The sequence below is a fragment of the Mauremys mutica genome, chromosome 2 (assembly GCF_020497125.1).
Source record: "Mauremys mutica isolate MM-2020 ecotype Southern chromosome 2, ASM2049712v1, whole genome shotgun sequence".
Classification (NCBI taxonomy): Eukaryota; Metazoa; Chordata; order Testudines; family Geoemydidae; genus Mauremys; species Mauremys mutica.
This window is the reverse complement of record NC_059073.1, coordinates 41,443,207-41,459,631: the sequence shown is the minus strand read 5'-3', so window position 1 is coordinate 41,459,631 and position 16,425 is coordinate 41,443,207. Positions and strand designations below refer to the sequence as shown.

Here is a 16,425-nt window from a genome sequence, read left to right as displayed (position 1 = left end):
GCAGTTTACTGCTCTCTGTCCACAGAATTACCATTGATGTCAATATTAGCAGTTCACACAGATCAAGAGCAGTAAATGATCCTGATTCTTTTTAATTGGTTTTCAAGCCAAAATGTATGGAACAAAAATCCTGAACTCAATTTATCCCCTAAATTTTGAAGGGAAAATGTTCTGTTGTTTCAATACAGTAGTTCAAAACAGTACATTTTTCTAGATTCATTTAATAGCCATAATTGCATAGTAACACACTGAAATCTGGAAGCACTCTTTACTTAATGATGTGCTATTCTATTCTGAAACTGAAAAGTAAAGTAACCCATCACTACTTTCAGTGATTTACTGCGATGCTGTCCATTTGGAAAATGCAGTGGAAAATGCAAGCTATGCAGAAAAATTTCTTGAAAAAAATTGACACCAACTGTCTCAGGTTTAATTTCTCAACTCTACTTTGTAAACATTAACGTTGCTTTTATGTTTTAATAAGAGTCAGAGTCTCAGTCTAATTTCTGTCCCTTTTTAATGTCCTTTGCCCATTTTTTTTACATAATCTGAGGAGTCTATTTAGCAGTAAGTGAGGAGGAGTTATTGTATTTATTAATCACATTTGTCTCTCTTCTAGTGGATCCTATCTTGCAGATGTTGTATGTAAAGAGCCATGTATACTTATTCTGAATATAAATAATTATACACAGAAACAATGTTAAAAGACCTTTAAAGCTGGTTACAAAGTCAAGCACTCAACAATTAGGAAATCCCAGAATTAAAGTTACCTGTGCAGCCTTAATTCATCTCCCTTTGTGCATGTGCCTTATGATAATCTTTAATTACTTGGTCACATACTATTTTTCCACAGAACTGTTATATCAAACAGACACCTAAAGTGACAAATATTAGCTTGATCTTAGTAACAGGTTAAGTGGAGCAGGATTATCACAACTAGGAAAGACATGTTGCTCTGAGAAAACTATTTGTATTTGAGAGCTGACTTCTATTTAAGCAAAATGTGGAGGATTTGGTGAGAGATGTTATCCATCTTTTAGTCAGTGGAAGTGGCTACTCAGATTGCAAAACATCTTTCACAGCTGTTAAACTCTGGTCTGCCTAGAATTATCTAATCTATCCAGGTTTCTATACTGCATTGATCACTGTAGTATTGGATTGATTGGTATTTTTCCATTCTGAGTTATTTTGATGTTTTAGCTTTCTGTTGTATGCTTTACAGCAGAGTTGAGCCCAAATAAAAACAGTCTCAGCATTTTTAAGAGAGGTCTGGATTCTGAATCTGGATCTGAGTTTTGTGACTAGCTCTTGTCTGTGTGATGTTTGAACAAAAATTCACTAAGTGAAAATCCCTGAACTTTGCAGGATGGGAATTAGAGATCTAAATACAAATTGTGGTGACCCAGGCACATTTCTGGTGTATGAACAGTGTTTTATTTATAACACAAACTTAGAGATTGTAATTCATAGATGTTCATTTTAATTATCACTGGTTATTGCAGAGATTTGTGTTGTCAGTGAATTAGAAGATCTCAGCGCCTCAGTAGATGTGCAAGATGTATACACCAAAGTCAAATGTAAAATAGAAAGCTTCAACATTGACCACTACAGAAACAGGTAATTACTGGAAGTCATGCTACATTAATTCCATTCTGAAAAAAGAAAGCAGTTATCTTTTTTTCATTGACAGAATTATTATTTGACTTTTAATTAAAAAATCATTGTGGAATATAGTGAATTAAACCATAGCTATACCTTTTTAAACAATAAGCACTGATAATCAGAATTTCCCAGAATTAGACTTGCTTGTAAACAGGGTATACAAGCCATTTTAGTCTTTAGGGAGAAATAAATTTTGTGTGTGGGTGGCACCATTAAAAATTGGTATTTGTTGAACTAAATGAGAAGCTGTTGTCCAAATGCTTACAATAGGAAATGCCTCAAATAGTGTACTGTGATTAATTTTACTTTACCAAATAATAAATGTCTAGGGTTTTTTTTGTCTCTCCTACTTGATAAGTTGTTTATTTTTAAGACATCAGAAGGAAATTTCTAATAAAAGAGATGTTTTTGTTGTTGTGGAGTAGCTGCACTGTAATGCAGGAAACTGAGCTCATTACCTTTGTAGCAGGTGCTAGTCTAATACATAGAATAGCCTTGATAAGCTCTGAGGGAGCCACATGCAGTCTTCATCATCTGAATGATGAGTTGTCATGAAGCAGAATCCATGGAGGTATGTGGGAGATGGTAATTAAGAGAAAATGGGACAGTTCTCTAGTGTCTTTTCCTGGGAGAAGAATCAACAAATAATCCAATATTTTAAAATTTAGTATTAGGGTGAGACCTTTCAAAAGTGCCTAAGGGATTTAGGAGCACAATTCCTACTGACTTGCAGGGAGACTTGTACTCCTAAATCCCATAGGCATTTTTGAAAGTCTCCCATGAGAACAATAGGAAGGAAATTCAGTGTTAGCCTCTCATTCTGTCCTTAATTCAGTTATCAACTCATTTGAGACTTAGTACAATGAACAAACACTACAGGGTGTGTATGAAAAATAGAGCCATTCTGAACTGTCTTTCTTTTCTCTGAATTAGAAATATATATTTGTTTGAATGTATTGTAAAAATTACTAATCAAACCTTACATTTTCTTTCTAGAAACTTCTGTTGCAGTCTATACCGTGAAGCTTTTAGATATAGTGGCATACACCAAGCCCTCATACTATTAACAAGTTACTTTTCCCACAGGTTCTGTGAAAGGCTTGAGAGGTTCTTTGTTCTGAATAGTCTAAAGCGTCAAACTCTCCAAAGCTTCCTTCCAACTTAGTAGTGTTCTTTCTTTGCTAAAGTTTTATCAGGTTATTAAGTTACTCCACTTAACATAATTGCATTGTCAAATCCAGTTTCAATTCATAAAGTATTCAAAGTACACTCTATATATGACTAAATTCTGTGGACTCAAACCAAATGCAGAGAACAGATAAGGTGAACATTCTGTTTTCCAGGCCAGAGGAAGGCTGGCAGTCAGGACATTCTGAAGGAATATTTCTGCAATGCAAAGAAAAACTTGTGGTGAGATTTTTGTAGTGGAATAAGATGCTTAACAAAATAACTCAGTTCTAAAACTTAAACAATATAATTTTTCTTTGTTCTCAGACATGTTCAGAAGAATGATTGCAAGAATTATAATACAAAACATAATTTTACCACTTCATAACCAATTTTGTGCTTATGAACAAGTACTCTAAATTTGAAATGTAATTGGATACTGTTTTCCTTTCTCAGTTTTTTTGTTCTTGTAATCATCCTCTTTCACGCTAATAAAGCTTTTTGCTGAATTTTTAATTCTGAGAAAATCAAGTTATAAGTGTTTTGTGTGCAGAATTCTATTGGATTTTAATTCCATGACCTCTTGGATGGATTGTCCTTTCCCATAAATTACAGTTTTTCCAATTAATATTTTTCACACCAGTTTTTCTTTTGATTTCCTTGAATTTGGGCATTTCAGAAGGTGTGTGTGACACATGCTATATCTCAGAGCTGTGCAGAGCTATGCAAATTTCAGCATAATTTAAAATTCTAAATTTTTTTGGCTTATGGCTTTTGTTTTGTTTTGTTTTTCTTTTTGTCCTTTTCCTCCTCTCTGTTCATCACCTCAAGCCTTGGGGAAGACTGTTGGTCTCTTGGGCAATACGGAGGTGTATTCCTTTCCTGTACTGACAAGCTGAACAGACGTACCTTGTTGGTTCGACCCGTCAGCAAGCAGGACCCTTTCAGTAATTTCTCTGGCTTCTTTCCTCCTGTAAGAAATCCTTTAAAAACTTATACCGGTACTACAGAACTTCCATTAACAAACACAAATAGGCGAAAAATTATCTCAAATGTCATTAGTTTCTTCCCATTATTTGTCATTTATAAATTCTCTGTACTCTTTTTGTTCTCTGGCAACAATTGTCAAATTCCTTTGCCTGGACCTGGGAAGCAGTGTCCTTTGTGTTCCTCTGAAATCTACATCACTGCTATTCGATAAAGTGGCACAGCTAGAATGCCTCATTTAAAGTAACTAAGATCCTGATAGCACAATGCACTTAAGCACATGCGTAAGCTTAAGCATGTGAGTAGTCCCATTGAAATCAGTGGGACTGCTCAAATACTTTAAAGATAAGCATGTATGGAAGTGTTTGCTGGACTGAAGCTCAAATGTGTGAGCAAAAGCCAGTATTGTACATTGTACCTTGTTTGTGGTGGCTTAATGATATTCTCAGTGCCTTTAATTACTTTACGTAACTGAGTTATGCCTTAAACTAATTTATTCACATATATTATTTACAATATATACGATAATTACAGCAAATCATTCATGTGGTCACAATTCCTTGAAAGTCTCAGAACATTACAATAGTCTCAGCCAGCAAGTAATATGAGTTACTTAACTGTTCTCTTGCATGGCCTTTTTCCTATTTGATTAATAGTCATGAGCAAGCACAAAACTTGAACTGGCCTAGAAGTAATTCCAAAAAAAGCATAAAGGGCCAAAATGTGCTAACCTGGGTGCCTGTTAGGCTTGGCTCAGCTCGGCTCTCTACTTTGAGCATTGCTACCTGGCTCCTGGTGCATGGGATCGCAGTGCTGCTCAGGTTTGGCCCTATTCCCCTGAAGGGAGGTGGCCAGGCCAAATTTGAGTAAGTGATGTTGCAACTTGCGCACAGGCTCACACAAATTTGGCCTAGCCTCGCCACCATTTGGGGGGCCAGGCCAAACCTGAACAATACTGCAATGCCAGGGGCCCAGTCATAACTCCTGGAGCAGGGAGCTGAGCCCAGCGAGCCCTGTGGGATAGGAGCTGCTTCAACCAGGACAGGGGTTTTGTGGGTTAAAGCAGACAGACCCACAAAACCAGAACTACTGGGGTGCCTTACTGCACACTACACATATCTACACTTTTTTTGGCGTATAGAGTACATGTAGTGACACTTCTCAGTAAAAAGCAGGCTGCATCCAGACTGCAGTACATAGCTACACACAGCAGTGAAAGGCTCTGGCAGGAGGGAGGCAGCAGGAAAAGGTTCTGGCAGTGGGAGTCTTTCCCCACAGCCAGAGCCTTTCACTGCTGTGGAAAAGGCTCTGGCAATAGGGAGGCAACGCGATAGTACACTGCTAAAAATAGCAGTGTAGAGATGGGAGGCACTGCTTGGGCACGTGGACAGCCAGGTGGGGTACATGCCTTAAGGTTCTGGTGTGTCTTTACTCACCTAAGCAGTGCTTCACCATCCACGCTGAAATGTATATCTGTGCTGCGGGGACATGCAGTGTTTGTACTCTGCATGCCGCCATAAGTGTAATCATAGCCTAAAAGTGCTTTCAGGCAGTTTTGCTTAGTACGCTTCTGAAATGTATTAAGCTAATGTGCACAAAGGTACTCTTAGTGTGCAGTACAAATGTCCACATGGGGAGTTAGTACAGAGTAGCTAGTGCGAGCTTTTCCCCAATGTAGACAAATCTTATGTATGTATTCAGTCTCTCATATTCACAGAAATGAAAAATTTTAAAAATTCAGTCATACAATTTTTCTAGCAACTCCCATTGAAGTTAATGGGAGTAGAGACCTGAGCAGGTTACAGCACAGACCCTTTATCTTGAGTAGTGTGATAGATTATGTGGAATATTTTTGTGTTAGTGGAAGTTCTGTTCCATTTGATTTATTTTCTGTCATGAATATGTCCATCATTCTTTTACTTATTCTAGTTTTTTACATTTGTCCTAATAAGAGTGAAAGCTAACTTACTAATTTGTTACAATTCACTTAATGATATGCTCTTTCAGCTTCTCAGCATTTCAAAAACTTATTACATTTATGTAAGAAGTTAGTGCTTATGTTTATAAAAATTTTAAAAAATACATTAATTAGCGATTCTGAATAAATAAAATCTGAAAATGTTGAAAGAAGCATCTACTCTGTTTACAAAATGTAGTTGCTGTACTTATGCTTGAGTGATTAAACACTATTAAATAATGATATATAATATTATGTCAAAACCAATTTGATTTTATTTGCTTTCCTTTATTATTAAAATTATTTAATTTGTTTTATTAGTTTATTTTAAAATTCTCAACTTTTGCAGTAGTTCACTCAAGGTCAACTTTCAGTCAGAAATGAATGTTTCATCTAGATACTGGAGGAGATTTTTCAAAGGTACAGATGTCAGGAGCCTAATACACTCTGACAGTCAATGGGAGTTAGGCATCTAACTTCCAAATGTACCTTTGAAAATCTTTCCCTCTGTGAACAGAAATCTTGCAGATTTCTGAAGAATAATGTAATAAATTTTAAAAGTTTTTTTTTATGTATTGAGATGAATTATTTAGTGTATTGTATATAGTAGTTAGTATTATGGGTGTTCTTCAGGAGAAATTTAAAGTACAAAGTTATCTTGTCACCACTGGTACAGTGATGGTTGGGCCCACAGAGGGAATGAAAGGGAATAAAAGCGATAATAAACTCTTTAAAATTAGGAGGGGGTGATGGAATGTAAATAATTTTAAGCTTATGCACAATTTTTTAATAAATATTTTTTGGTAAATTTTGACTTTCTGAAGTGCAAAAAATATTTTGGGTAGTAGTATTTGAGGGATATTAAGCTACCAGGCTGAGTTCAATGTTTCATGTACAGCACAGATGAGCAGAAAAAAATGAATGTTTAGTGTCACTAAAATATTCAGCAGATCTAGCTTACATTGGCCTGTTCTGTGATAACATTTGGTCATACTGTGAGGTAGATGGCCCTTCTAAAGATTTAAATAAACCTTTTCTTAAGTTGTTTGGAGAAAGTAAGACCCCCCCCCCAAAAAAAAACCCAAACAAACAAACCTGAAAAGACAAGCTAATAAAGAAATAATAGCAATTGCTCTCTGTTTAGGATGTGTAACCTGTTCTCTTTACAACAGTTTTCATTATTGTTTCTTTTTCCTGGAACAGACAACTGCAAAACTTTTAGATGGCTCACACCAACAACACGGATTTCTCTCTCTCACTTATACAAAGGCTGTGACAAAAAATGTCCGGCACAAGTTGATATCAAGAAATGAACGAAGAACTTTCCATAAGTTATCTGAAGGTCTCAATGATGGTTCTCCTCATTTTCTTCATGAGATCCTTCTTTCTGCTCAGGCATTTGATGTTGTCCTATGTTTCCCTTTGCTTAATGCAATTGCAAGTATATTTCAAGCAAGGCTGCCAAGGAATCAAAAAGAGAAAAGCAAATCACCTGGCCAACCTATGAGGACTCATACTCTAACATCTCGGAACTTACCTCTGATTTATATCAACACAGGTGTAATCAGAGTCTTCTTTCCCAAAACTGAGGAAATGCAACATGATACAGGAGGTACTATGTACTGCATGAATATATTTATTATGTGAAACATTTACTTCCTCCACGTTCTTTGGTGAAGGTTAAATGCCACAAGATGGCACAGATCTCTTAAGCAGGTTTCTTTGCACTCTAGACAGGTGAATTATAGGGAAATCTAGTGTCTTTGACCTAAAAGTTCTATCTCAATTATCTCACTGCTTCTTGTGATAATGGCATATTTAGCATTGTCCCTGGGGCTCTCATACTGCAAGGGAAAGAGATGGAAAATGTAATTAATATGATACACACTACATTTCTTAAGAGTTATAGAAATAATTACTTTGGAAGTCTACCTTTGGCTGTCCATAGCGTTTGAGCTGCGGATGTGATTGTTAAAGGAGTTGGTCAGGAGTTGCATGGAGAGAACTTAAGCCCTGAGTCTCCAATTAGATCTGCAAGAGTTGACTCTTGTGCCAGCACTGACCCCCTTTGAGGCCAGTGGGTGTCCATGCTGGTACAAGAATTTACCTATGTCAGATGGATCCATTTTCAGGATCAAGGCCTTATGGTAGGGAACTATTGAAAAACCTCAGGGCTTATCTACATGAACATTCAGTTCATAGCAAGCTAGAGTGTGAATCTATCCCAGAATTAGCCTGTTGCAGACTAACTGTCTGTGTGGACCCTGCTAATATGCATTAACAGTTTGTTAATGAGCCTTGATTTAGTTCCATTTCAAAGAGGACTAGATCAAAAATCATTAACAAATTGTTAATGCACATGAGCAGGGTCCACAGTCAGTCACTCTGTGGCAGGCCAGTGCAAAGTAGATTCACATCTCAGCTTGCCACAAACTAAGGGCTTGGCTACACTTGAAAGTTGCAGCGCTGGGAGTTACAGCGCTGGTCATGCAGCTGTGTAGGGACAGCACTGGTGTGTGGCCACACTGACAGCTACCAGCGCTGCAGTGTGGCCACATTTGCAGCATTTGCAGCGCTGTTGGGAGTGATGCATTATGGGCAGCTATCCCAGCGTTCAAGTGGCAGCAACGTGCTTTTCAAAAGAGTGGTGTGGGGTGGTGTGTAGTGTGACAGGGAGCGGGGGAGAGAGAGAGAGTGGATTTTTGGAGCCAACACTGTATGTTAGCTTTTTGACTTGCAAAATCAGAAAATGTTCCCGACCCCTTAATCTTAACTCTTAACTGCAAACAGCCTGCATCCAACGGACTCCCGTTCTCCCCTCTGCCCCCGCTGTTCCTCGTCAAGCAAACACTCAACCCCTGTGAATGAGACAGGCACGGGGTTTTCTCATTTGATTGTTCACAGTCAGGTACAGATTGATCACAGCAAACAGGAGCTGTGTTTGTTTTTTAGATAAGCAGCTCCCTGTGCTCTGGAGCGCTGCGGAGCTCCGAGTTCACAACAAAACAAAGAGAGGCTGCATAACAAAACAAAGAGAGTAATTTAGTTAAAAGCATTCTGGGATATCTCCTAATACCCTGGAGGCCAATAACAGCGCTGGTGTGTGGCCACACTTGACGAGCAGCGCTGGATCACCAGCGCTGCACTCGTTATACCCCAAGCAGACCAGGTGTACAGCCAGCGCTGCAGCCAGGGAGTTGCAGCGCTGGATGTGCCTTGCGGGTGTGGACAGTTACTAATTGCAGCGCTGGAAAGCCTCCACCAGTGCTGCAACTTTCAAGTGTAGCCAAGCCCTAAATGTTCATGTTAGACAAGCCTTCAGACAGCTGGGCAGATGGATGGGTACTTAGAAGGATGGAAGGTGTAAAAGCCTGGTGCTCAGTTAAACCACTACTCTGAGTCTCTGCATTGCCCACCACAAAATATATTTATTATATTTATACTCATGCTTTTAATTCTTACATCTACATAGAAAGACATTAACATTAAAAGTACACCTGCAGACAGCTAGGGACTATACCGTTACAAGTACAGTACTCCCACTAAAAAGAACAAGGAATACTTGTGGCACCTTAGAGACTAACACATTTATTTGGATATAAGCTTTCGTGGGCTAAAACCCACTTCGCTTATGCCCAAATAAATGTGTTAGTCTCTAAGGTGCCACAAGTACTCCTCATTCTTTTTGCTGATACAGACTAACATGGCTACCACTCTGAAACCTGTACTCCCACTATCATCTACTCTTCTGAGAAAGGAATAAAATGCATTACTGATATAATGCTATGTTTACATAAGTCATGTAGGTATGGTTTGTTACTATTATCTCCAATAATACACAGTCTAAACCCATGAGGGTAGAGTTTAAATTTTCACATAACGTAACAACAAGAGGTGCAGACAGAGAGAGTTTAGTTGGATTATTTTTTTGCCAACATCCTCTACAATTTTCCAACTGGGAATGGCAGAAATACAGTCAGATAAAATTAGAATGGCTTTGTTGGCAAGGAAGAGTTATCGTTCTTCTGGGAAGGGAGTCTGAGGCATGCTGTCAAGGAAATTTTTTAAAGAATATGTTTTTGCAACATCTGTAGCTTTGCACTTCATTAAAATTACATTTATAAAAAATGCTCTGGCTGGCTTAGAGAAAGAAAGACTGACCCTGTGCTAACCACGTTTTTAAGCAATTACAAATAGCAGAACTGCTGTGGGTAAGCTTGAATGAAGGTGGTAAACACACATGCATGTATAAAGAATGGCCAAAAAAGTTAAAACTTTATTGAAATAAAAACAGAACAAACTAACCCCAAAAACTAGAAGTTCTGGAGTTTCATGAAAATGTGAAGATCAGTGCCAGATCTTTTCCGTCTCTTCTTTCACCCCAACCCTTTCTAAACTCAGGTACTTCTGAATGAGGACATTGAGGTCTCCTTGCCCATGAAGTCTAGAGACTGTAACAAAGGCCAAGGTTTGAATATGAACAGCTGTTATTTTTAAATTAACAGTGGCCCTTTAAATATTAGGATTTTAACTGCTTTTGAAGGCCTCTGTACTATATAGTCCATCTGCAAGAGGTGTTCATATATTAGTTTCAGGTAATTACAGTATACCAAAAAAAGTTGCTATTTCAATATGACAACTTAAATTAATATGCTACATGGTACTATATTGGGCACATTTTCTCTAAATGTTTCATAAGTTAACTATTAAAATATATTTGATCTTTCCTTTGCCATCAGTTAGGACATCTATTAGTCACAGGCCTGTGGTAACCACTGATGCCTATTTTCTTTTTAAAAATTCAGTGTAACTTTTCTTTTCTTCAGCACAAAATATTCCAAGTGTCATATGTTTATTTGATAGTATTTCAGTAGCACAACCAGATCAGAGGTGTTTTCTAGCAAGTCTCATGCTGGACTTGGTGATCCCCAAGATGACATGCTGTAAAGTTACACTTTTCATGTTGATCATAATTTTTTTCTCACTCCTCTATATCTAAGGACATGATTACACTGAAACAAATGTTGTACAAGACAGTCTCTTTAATACCAGAAAAGTTAAAGGTGTTACAAAAATGAATGTTGATGTTATATACTGTATTATAAATACTTACTGTCTAGGGCCCTGATCCTGAAAACATGGCACAGATTAACACTCATAGTAGTCCCACTGAATTCAATAGGACTACTTACGTTAATGAAGTTAATGCACATGTGTATGACTCTGCATTCTGGAGCTTACATAAATTATATAAACAAGTTTTATTTAATTGTGCCATTATTCTTGAGGATTAAATCTTTTTTTTTCCCTACATAAAATGCCAAAAAGCATGAAAAGCTTCACCAAGTGCAAGCACGGTGCTAAACAAAGAATTTAGCTCTTGAGGCTGTGTAACAGTTGGATTACATAAACATTTAAGAATTACTTCTAAAATATCTGTTTAAAGAATCCTAAAATATAACAATTGCAGTATGACGCCTTACTGTATGTACTGTAACTTCTGTTTTCTACTTTTGCAGTATGTTTATAGTCATCTAATTTAACAAAAGAGCAAATAGAGTTTTTATGTACTCATGAAATATAGTTTAATGCCTCTAACAGCCCATGTAAAGGATGAAACTAATTATTTTTAAAAACCTCATATGAAGGATACAAAAGTACAAGATTAGCTTTCCCATGTATTAGTCAAGTGAGTGCTTTGCCAGTAAGCCGCAGGTGTGCAGCACTAGGGGTAGTTGAAAACAAAAGTGAATGTGAGGGGCCTTATGACATATATAGCTATAATAAATTTGTCCCAGGGTGCATTCATTATGTGTAATATATACATTCTTACTCAGAGCTTTAGAAATACATAAGCAGGCAACCATGGTTTTATTCATTATAGTTTCCCCATAGAAGATTTCCCCTGAAAAGTTCAGGAGAGTATGTGTGGGAGAATATGAGTTAAGAGGTGTATTCTCCATCAGTAAATCAGGACATAAATCACTTCTGCCCCCAACACAGAAGCATCAAAATATTGATTAGTATGGTACTCTCTATATATGTTAAAGAGTTCATTTGTTAAACCATGTGACATTGAATTACTCTTTGGTACATTTTGTGGTAGGTAAGCTGCAAGTGTTGGATGTACTAATAGTATTGAATACATTTACATACTTTTGTTTCTTTTACCAAAATCCAAACCCTTGTTTTTAAAAAAAAAAAAAGAAGAAGAAGAAGAAGACAGGAGACCTTTCTCAAGTGCTATGTTTTTTTGCCACTCTTGCTCACAAATAATGTCATGTTTTACAGCATAAGTGAGGTGGTGACCCAAGTAATATTGAGACTAATGAATAGGGTTCTATTTATTGCCCTGTAATAAATGATCAAAGTGACAAATACTGGAAACAAGACACCCAGAACCACTTTTGTTCAGTATTCTAAAACCCTTATCATAAAAAGGATTTGGCGGAGAAAGGGAGAAAATGCAATACTTAGCATGGGGATCTGCCACCCAAAGCCTTTAAAATAATATTTAAAACACACTTAATATACTTCCCTCTTCCCTCACAGACATTTTAAAGCCTATTATGTTAATTTAACACCAGCAGGAGGTAGTTTTAAATCTAATATTTAGACTTTGTTTAAAAAAAACTGTTTGGTTTTGGTTAAAAATATTGGCACAAAAAGTTTTTCATGGGCATTTAAAAATTCCCCCTTCAGTGCCTGCCACCAAAACAAATGAGCATCATTTTGGTCAGATTAAGGACGGAAGGATCTGGACTCTGATTTTTGGGTAGACAGGTTTCCTTCAATCAAATAATTTGTGCTATCACTCATTGGTTTACTTTGCTGCATCTTGCATTATGTCGTTTTTTCTGTATTACCCAGAATTCTATAATCCCTGAGATCCATTTACAAAAATTATATGTCCAGGCTACAGAGCATGGCCTCAGAATATGGCTGTCTGATTCACCAAGAAATGAATTGGTCTGTAGAAGCCATTCAAAAAAAAAAAAAAAAAGCTGAGGTCTGACTAGTTCTTTCCACATCAAGCAGTGCATTATTTAGTAAAGTACTTCAGCTCTCTTCTGTGGCTGAACATTTAGTTTCAGAACAAGATATCTGAAGTATCTTCCTGGGTGGCCACACATGGTAAAATGGGTTGGGTTTAAGTACTTACATATTAAATGGGTTGATATGTGTAATGTATGTAGTATGTATAATACTGAAGATGGAGTGGGAAACTCTATGAGCATGCTCGATCATATACTTACGATATTACTGGCAGCTTCCCAATTGCCATAAATTCCTTCAAAGTAGGAGTGCTGCAAAATACCTAATGCGAGTCTTTGTAGCTGTTGAAATAGAACATATTTTTTTTTAGTGATGATGCAAGAGAGCCATGAAACTTCAGTGTACTATGAGCAATAGAATCTAATTTTTTTTCTCAAAAGAGCTCTGGTTTTATATCTAATACAGCATTCATTTAAAGTAAACCTTTTCTTCATCTGGATAAAATATAAAACCTAATTTAGACACAGTAAAAAGCAGAGGTTTTTCATTATAGCAGTTGAGAATGTCACCAAAGAGACTTTTCTTCACAGATACATATCACATCTTTTTATTTTTTCACAGTGTGTAGGGTATTATATAGTGCGCTGAATATATATTGCACACCACTGAGCCCAATCTTGCTATCTTTGTGTTTATCATGTTTGTTGCAATCAGTAAGGTGTGCTCCAGGGATAACTGTTGAAAGATCTGCTATTGTATGGTGAGATTGTAAAATCTTGCATTTTTTGAGTCATTTCTTCCAAAGGCTGAGTAATATTTTAACATTTTAGATATGCATATACTTAAGTAGGGTGTTCATGAGGAAGCAGCTGTAGAATATGAAAATCTGTTGGAATCAATATCCTTTTGAAAAGGTATTTTTAAAATAAGATAGCTCAAGGTAGAGCAAGAGGCACTTAAATCAATCTGTGACAAGACAGAACTTGATGGGGAAATTGGGCTCCAAGGAACAACCTTCTCTGTTGTATATCATCATAGTAGTGCTATTGACTTCAATGGACTTATTTGCGCAAGTAGTAACTCTTGTGCATAAATTTTTGCTAGATTGAATCCTTAATACATAGTCTGATTCAGAGATTCCTTATAAACAATTTTTATATATGTCTGCCATGTACCTCTGTGCACACACTCACTTATAACAAAGATGCATGTTTTCTCTCGCCTTAGCTGAAGCTAATCAGGCAATAAAAGAAGACACTTTGATTATCAAGATTGCCTCCGTCTCTATGGCTCCCCAGGCTGACAACCCTCTTAGCAGAGCTGTACTCAGAAAAGATATTTACCAGTAAGTATTTTTCTTATATCTAAACTCACAAATATTTCATTTGTAGGGGAAGTTAATTGGTCAATAAAACTTGGTCCATGCAGCCTGTTAAAATACTTTTGATATTCAAAACCAGATTTTTTTTTATTTTCTTCACTTGCAGGCTTTCAAATCCATTCAGACATATCAAGTATTTCTGTGACGTGTTGATGCATAACAGAATTTAAATGGCAAGTCATTATGAAAGTTAAAATCACAGATGAAAGCATTTTAAGAGACTTGGTTTTATGTAGCGAAAACTCAGATCACCTAAGAAAAGGGATTGTTTGTGACTAGCATAGCTCTTAGTAGCAGTGTAGCATGAAAGTGATAGATACTCAGAATGTAAATGGTAAACACACATTCAAAATGCAGGACTGTCGATGGCATGTGGATCAAAGCTGTAAAGGAGAGCAAACTTATAAAGAGACATTTCACAGTAAGCACATTTTCTGCAAAAATGTCATGCTCTGGATTGTGTCATTGAGTATGTGCAAACCTCACTAATCATATGTAGGCAGCAAAACTGGCAAACATATGTAATCAACATGATAAAAATAATGTATGATATTTAGTAGAGTTGGCTCTGATGCCAGACATGAAAGTATGGTTGCAAATAATACCAAGTGAGAAAAGTCACAGGAATACAGATGAACAAGTGTCTTATAGTTCCTGTTGGTCTGTTTCTCAGATGTGGCAATATTTTTGTTTGAAAAGTACTTCATACTGCACTTCAATAGAAGTTACAAACATCAAAATCCTTTCCCAGCAGTAAAACATTTACTGCCTAGAAAATGACAGCAATTTTACTTTGTCAAGTTTAGGAATTTTTAGGATGGCAGGAGACCATGACATTTCTCCAGCTCCTTGTCTCTTCTGTTCATCTAGAAGTTATAAGGCAAAGTCTTTTTTTCTCCAAATACTTGTCAAATTTCCATTTGAAAATATTTGAATTATTGTATTTGCTCATATGTTTGTCACTAGTAGCTTATTCCTTATATTAAATGGGCTGTGACTATTATCACGTTAGGATCCCTTCTGTGAAAGTTCTTTGTGTCCTGTTGCCAGTGACTGCTTTCGATGAGGAGGTCTGAACCAGTTCCCACTCTGCTCACAAATGTCCTGGCTTCTGTCTCTGTGGTTCCTCCGCTCTCACAATTCTTTCCCCCCTCCCCCCCACTAAATTAGTTTCTGCTTTGTGAGGAACAAAACCAAAACTACATCCTACTGTCTTTCTCTTCCTCTGTTCCTATCTGGAATCTAAAAACTATTTAAAAACATTCCCTTAGCATAAATTTGAACCTGCAAGATCTAGTTTCAATAATGTAATCTCCAGTGCTGTCAGTTACAGGGGGTATGTGGCACTCCCTGCTTAGACATTAGAGACTAAATGGGACAGATTTTCAGCTAGTGTAAATTGGCATAACTCCATTGAAGTCAGTGAAGATACACCAATTTATACTAGCTGAGAATCTGGTCCAGTGCTCTTAATAATTAAAATAATAATAATAATTTGAGATATACCTATCTCCTAGAACTGGAAGGGACCTTGAAAAGTTATTGAGTCCAGCCCCCTGCCTTCACTAGCAGGACCAAGTACTGATTTTTGCCCCAGATCCCTAAGTGGTCCCCTCCAGGATTGAACTCACAACCCTGGGTTTAACAGGCCAATGCTCAAACCACTGAGCTATTCCTTCCCCCCAGGTCCATGGACTTCAGGTTGAAAACCACTGTTCTTTGTTAACGGGAACCTTTCACGTACCCCTTAGACATAGTCTAGACATAGCAGACCCCCAGAGGTTTGCAGACCACAGGTTGAAAACCACTGCACTAGACTAGCTTTTGGCAACATATATTTGGTTCTCTCAGTTCTGCAGCCCAGAATGTTGTCTTTTGTTTTGTGCTGCTAAGTTTTTAGATACTTTTTTTAAATATCTTTTTTCTAACAAGGAAGTCATTAAAAAACCCATATACAACACAACAGACTAAGGGAATTTGAGGTAAAATTGGGTAGGATGAAAAGAAGTGTTGGATCACTGTCTGTCACTGATCAAATCATTGACCCTATACACAGCATCACACTCCTCAGTGCAGTAATGTTCTCCTCAGCAACGTCTGCAGTCTCCAGCAGTTTTCCCATATCTGCTTCATTCACTCACCATCTTATTTCACACCATAGGTGAAAGGCATATCTTTTCTCTCTTAATTATGCAATTATATTATTGACAACAATTTTTAAAAATCTTTTGGGACATACTTTTCATGAAGGAAACAATGGGCGACAGAGATGAAT

At 37.1% G+C, this 16,425-nt stretch overlaps 1 protein-coding gene across 1 annotated transcript in view; it reads left to right on the top strand.

Annotated features, from left to right (window-relative positions):
* The window catches only part of VPS13B (vacuolar protein sorting 13 homolog B), a 902,514-nt gene that overhangs the window by 586,354 nt on the left and 299,735 nt on the right, over positions 1 to 16,425 (top strand). The window contains exons 27-30 of the mRNA XM_045002958.1: positions 1,503 to 1,617; positions 3,006 to 3,072; positions 6,977 to 7,385; positions 13,997 to 14,114. Of these exons, the coding sequence (XP_044858893.1) occupies positions 1,503 to 1,617; positions 3,006 to 3,072; positions 6,977 to 7,385; positions 13,997 to 14,114 (709 nt within the window). The remainder of the gene's footprint in view (positions 1 to 1,502; positions 1,618 to 3,005; positions 3,073 to 6,976; positions 7,386 to 13,996; positions 14,115 to 16,425) is intronic.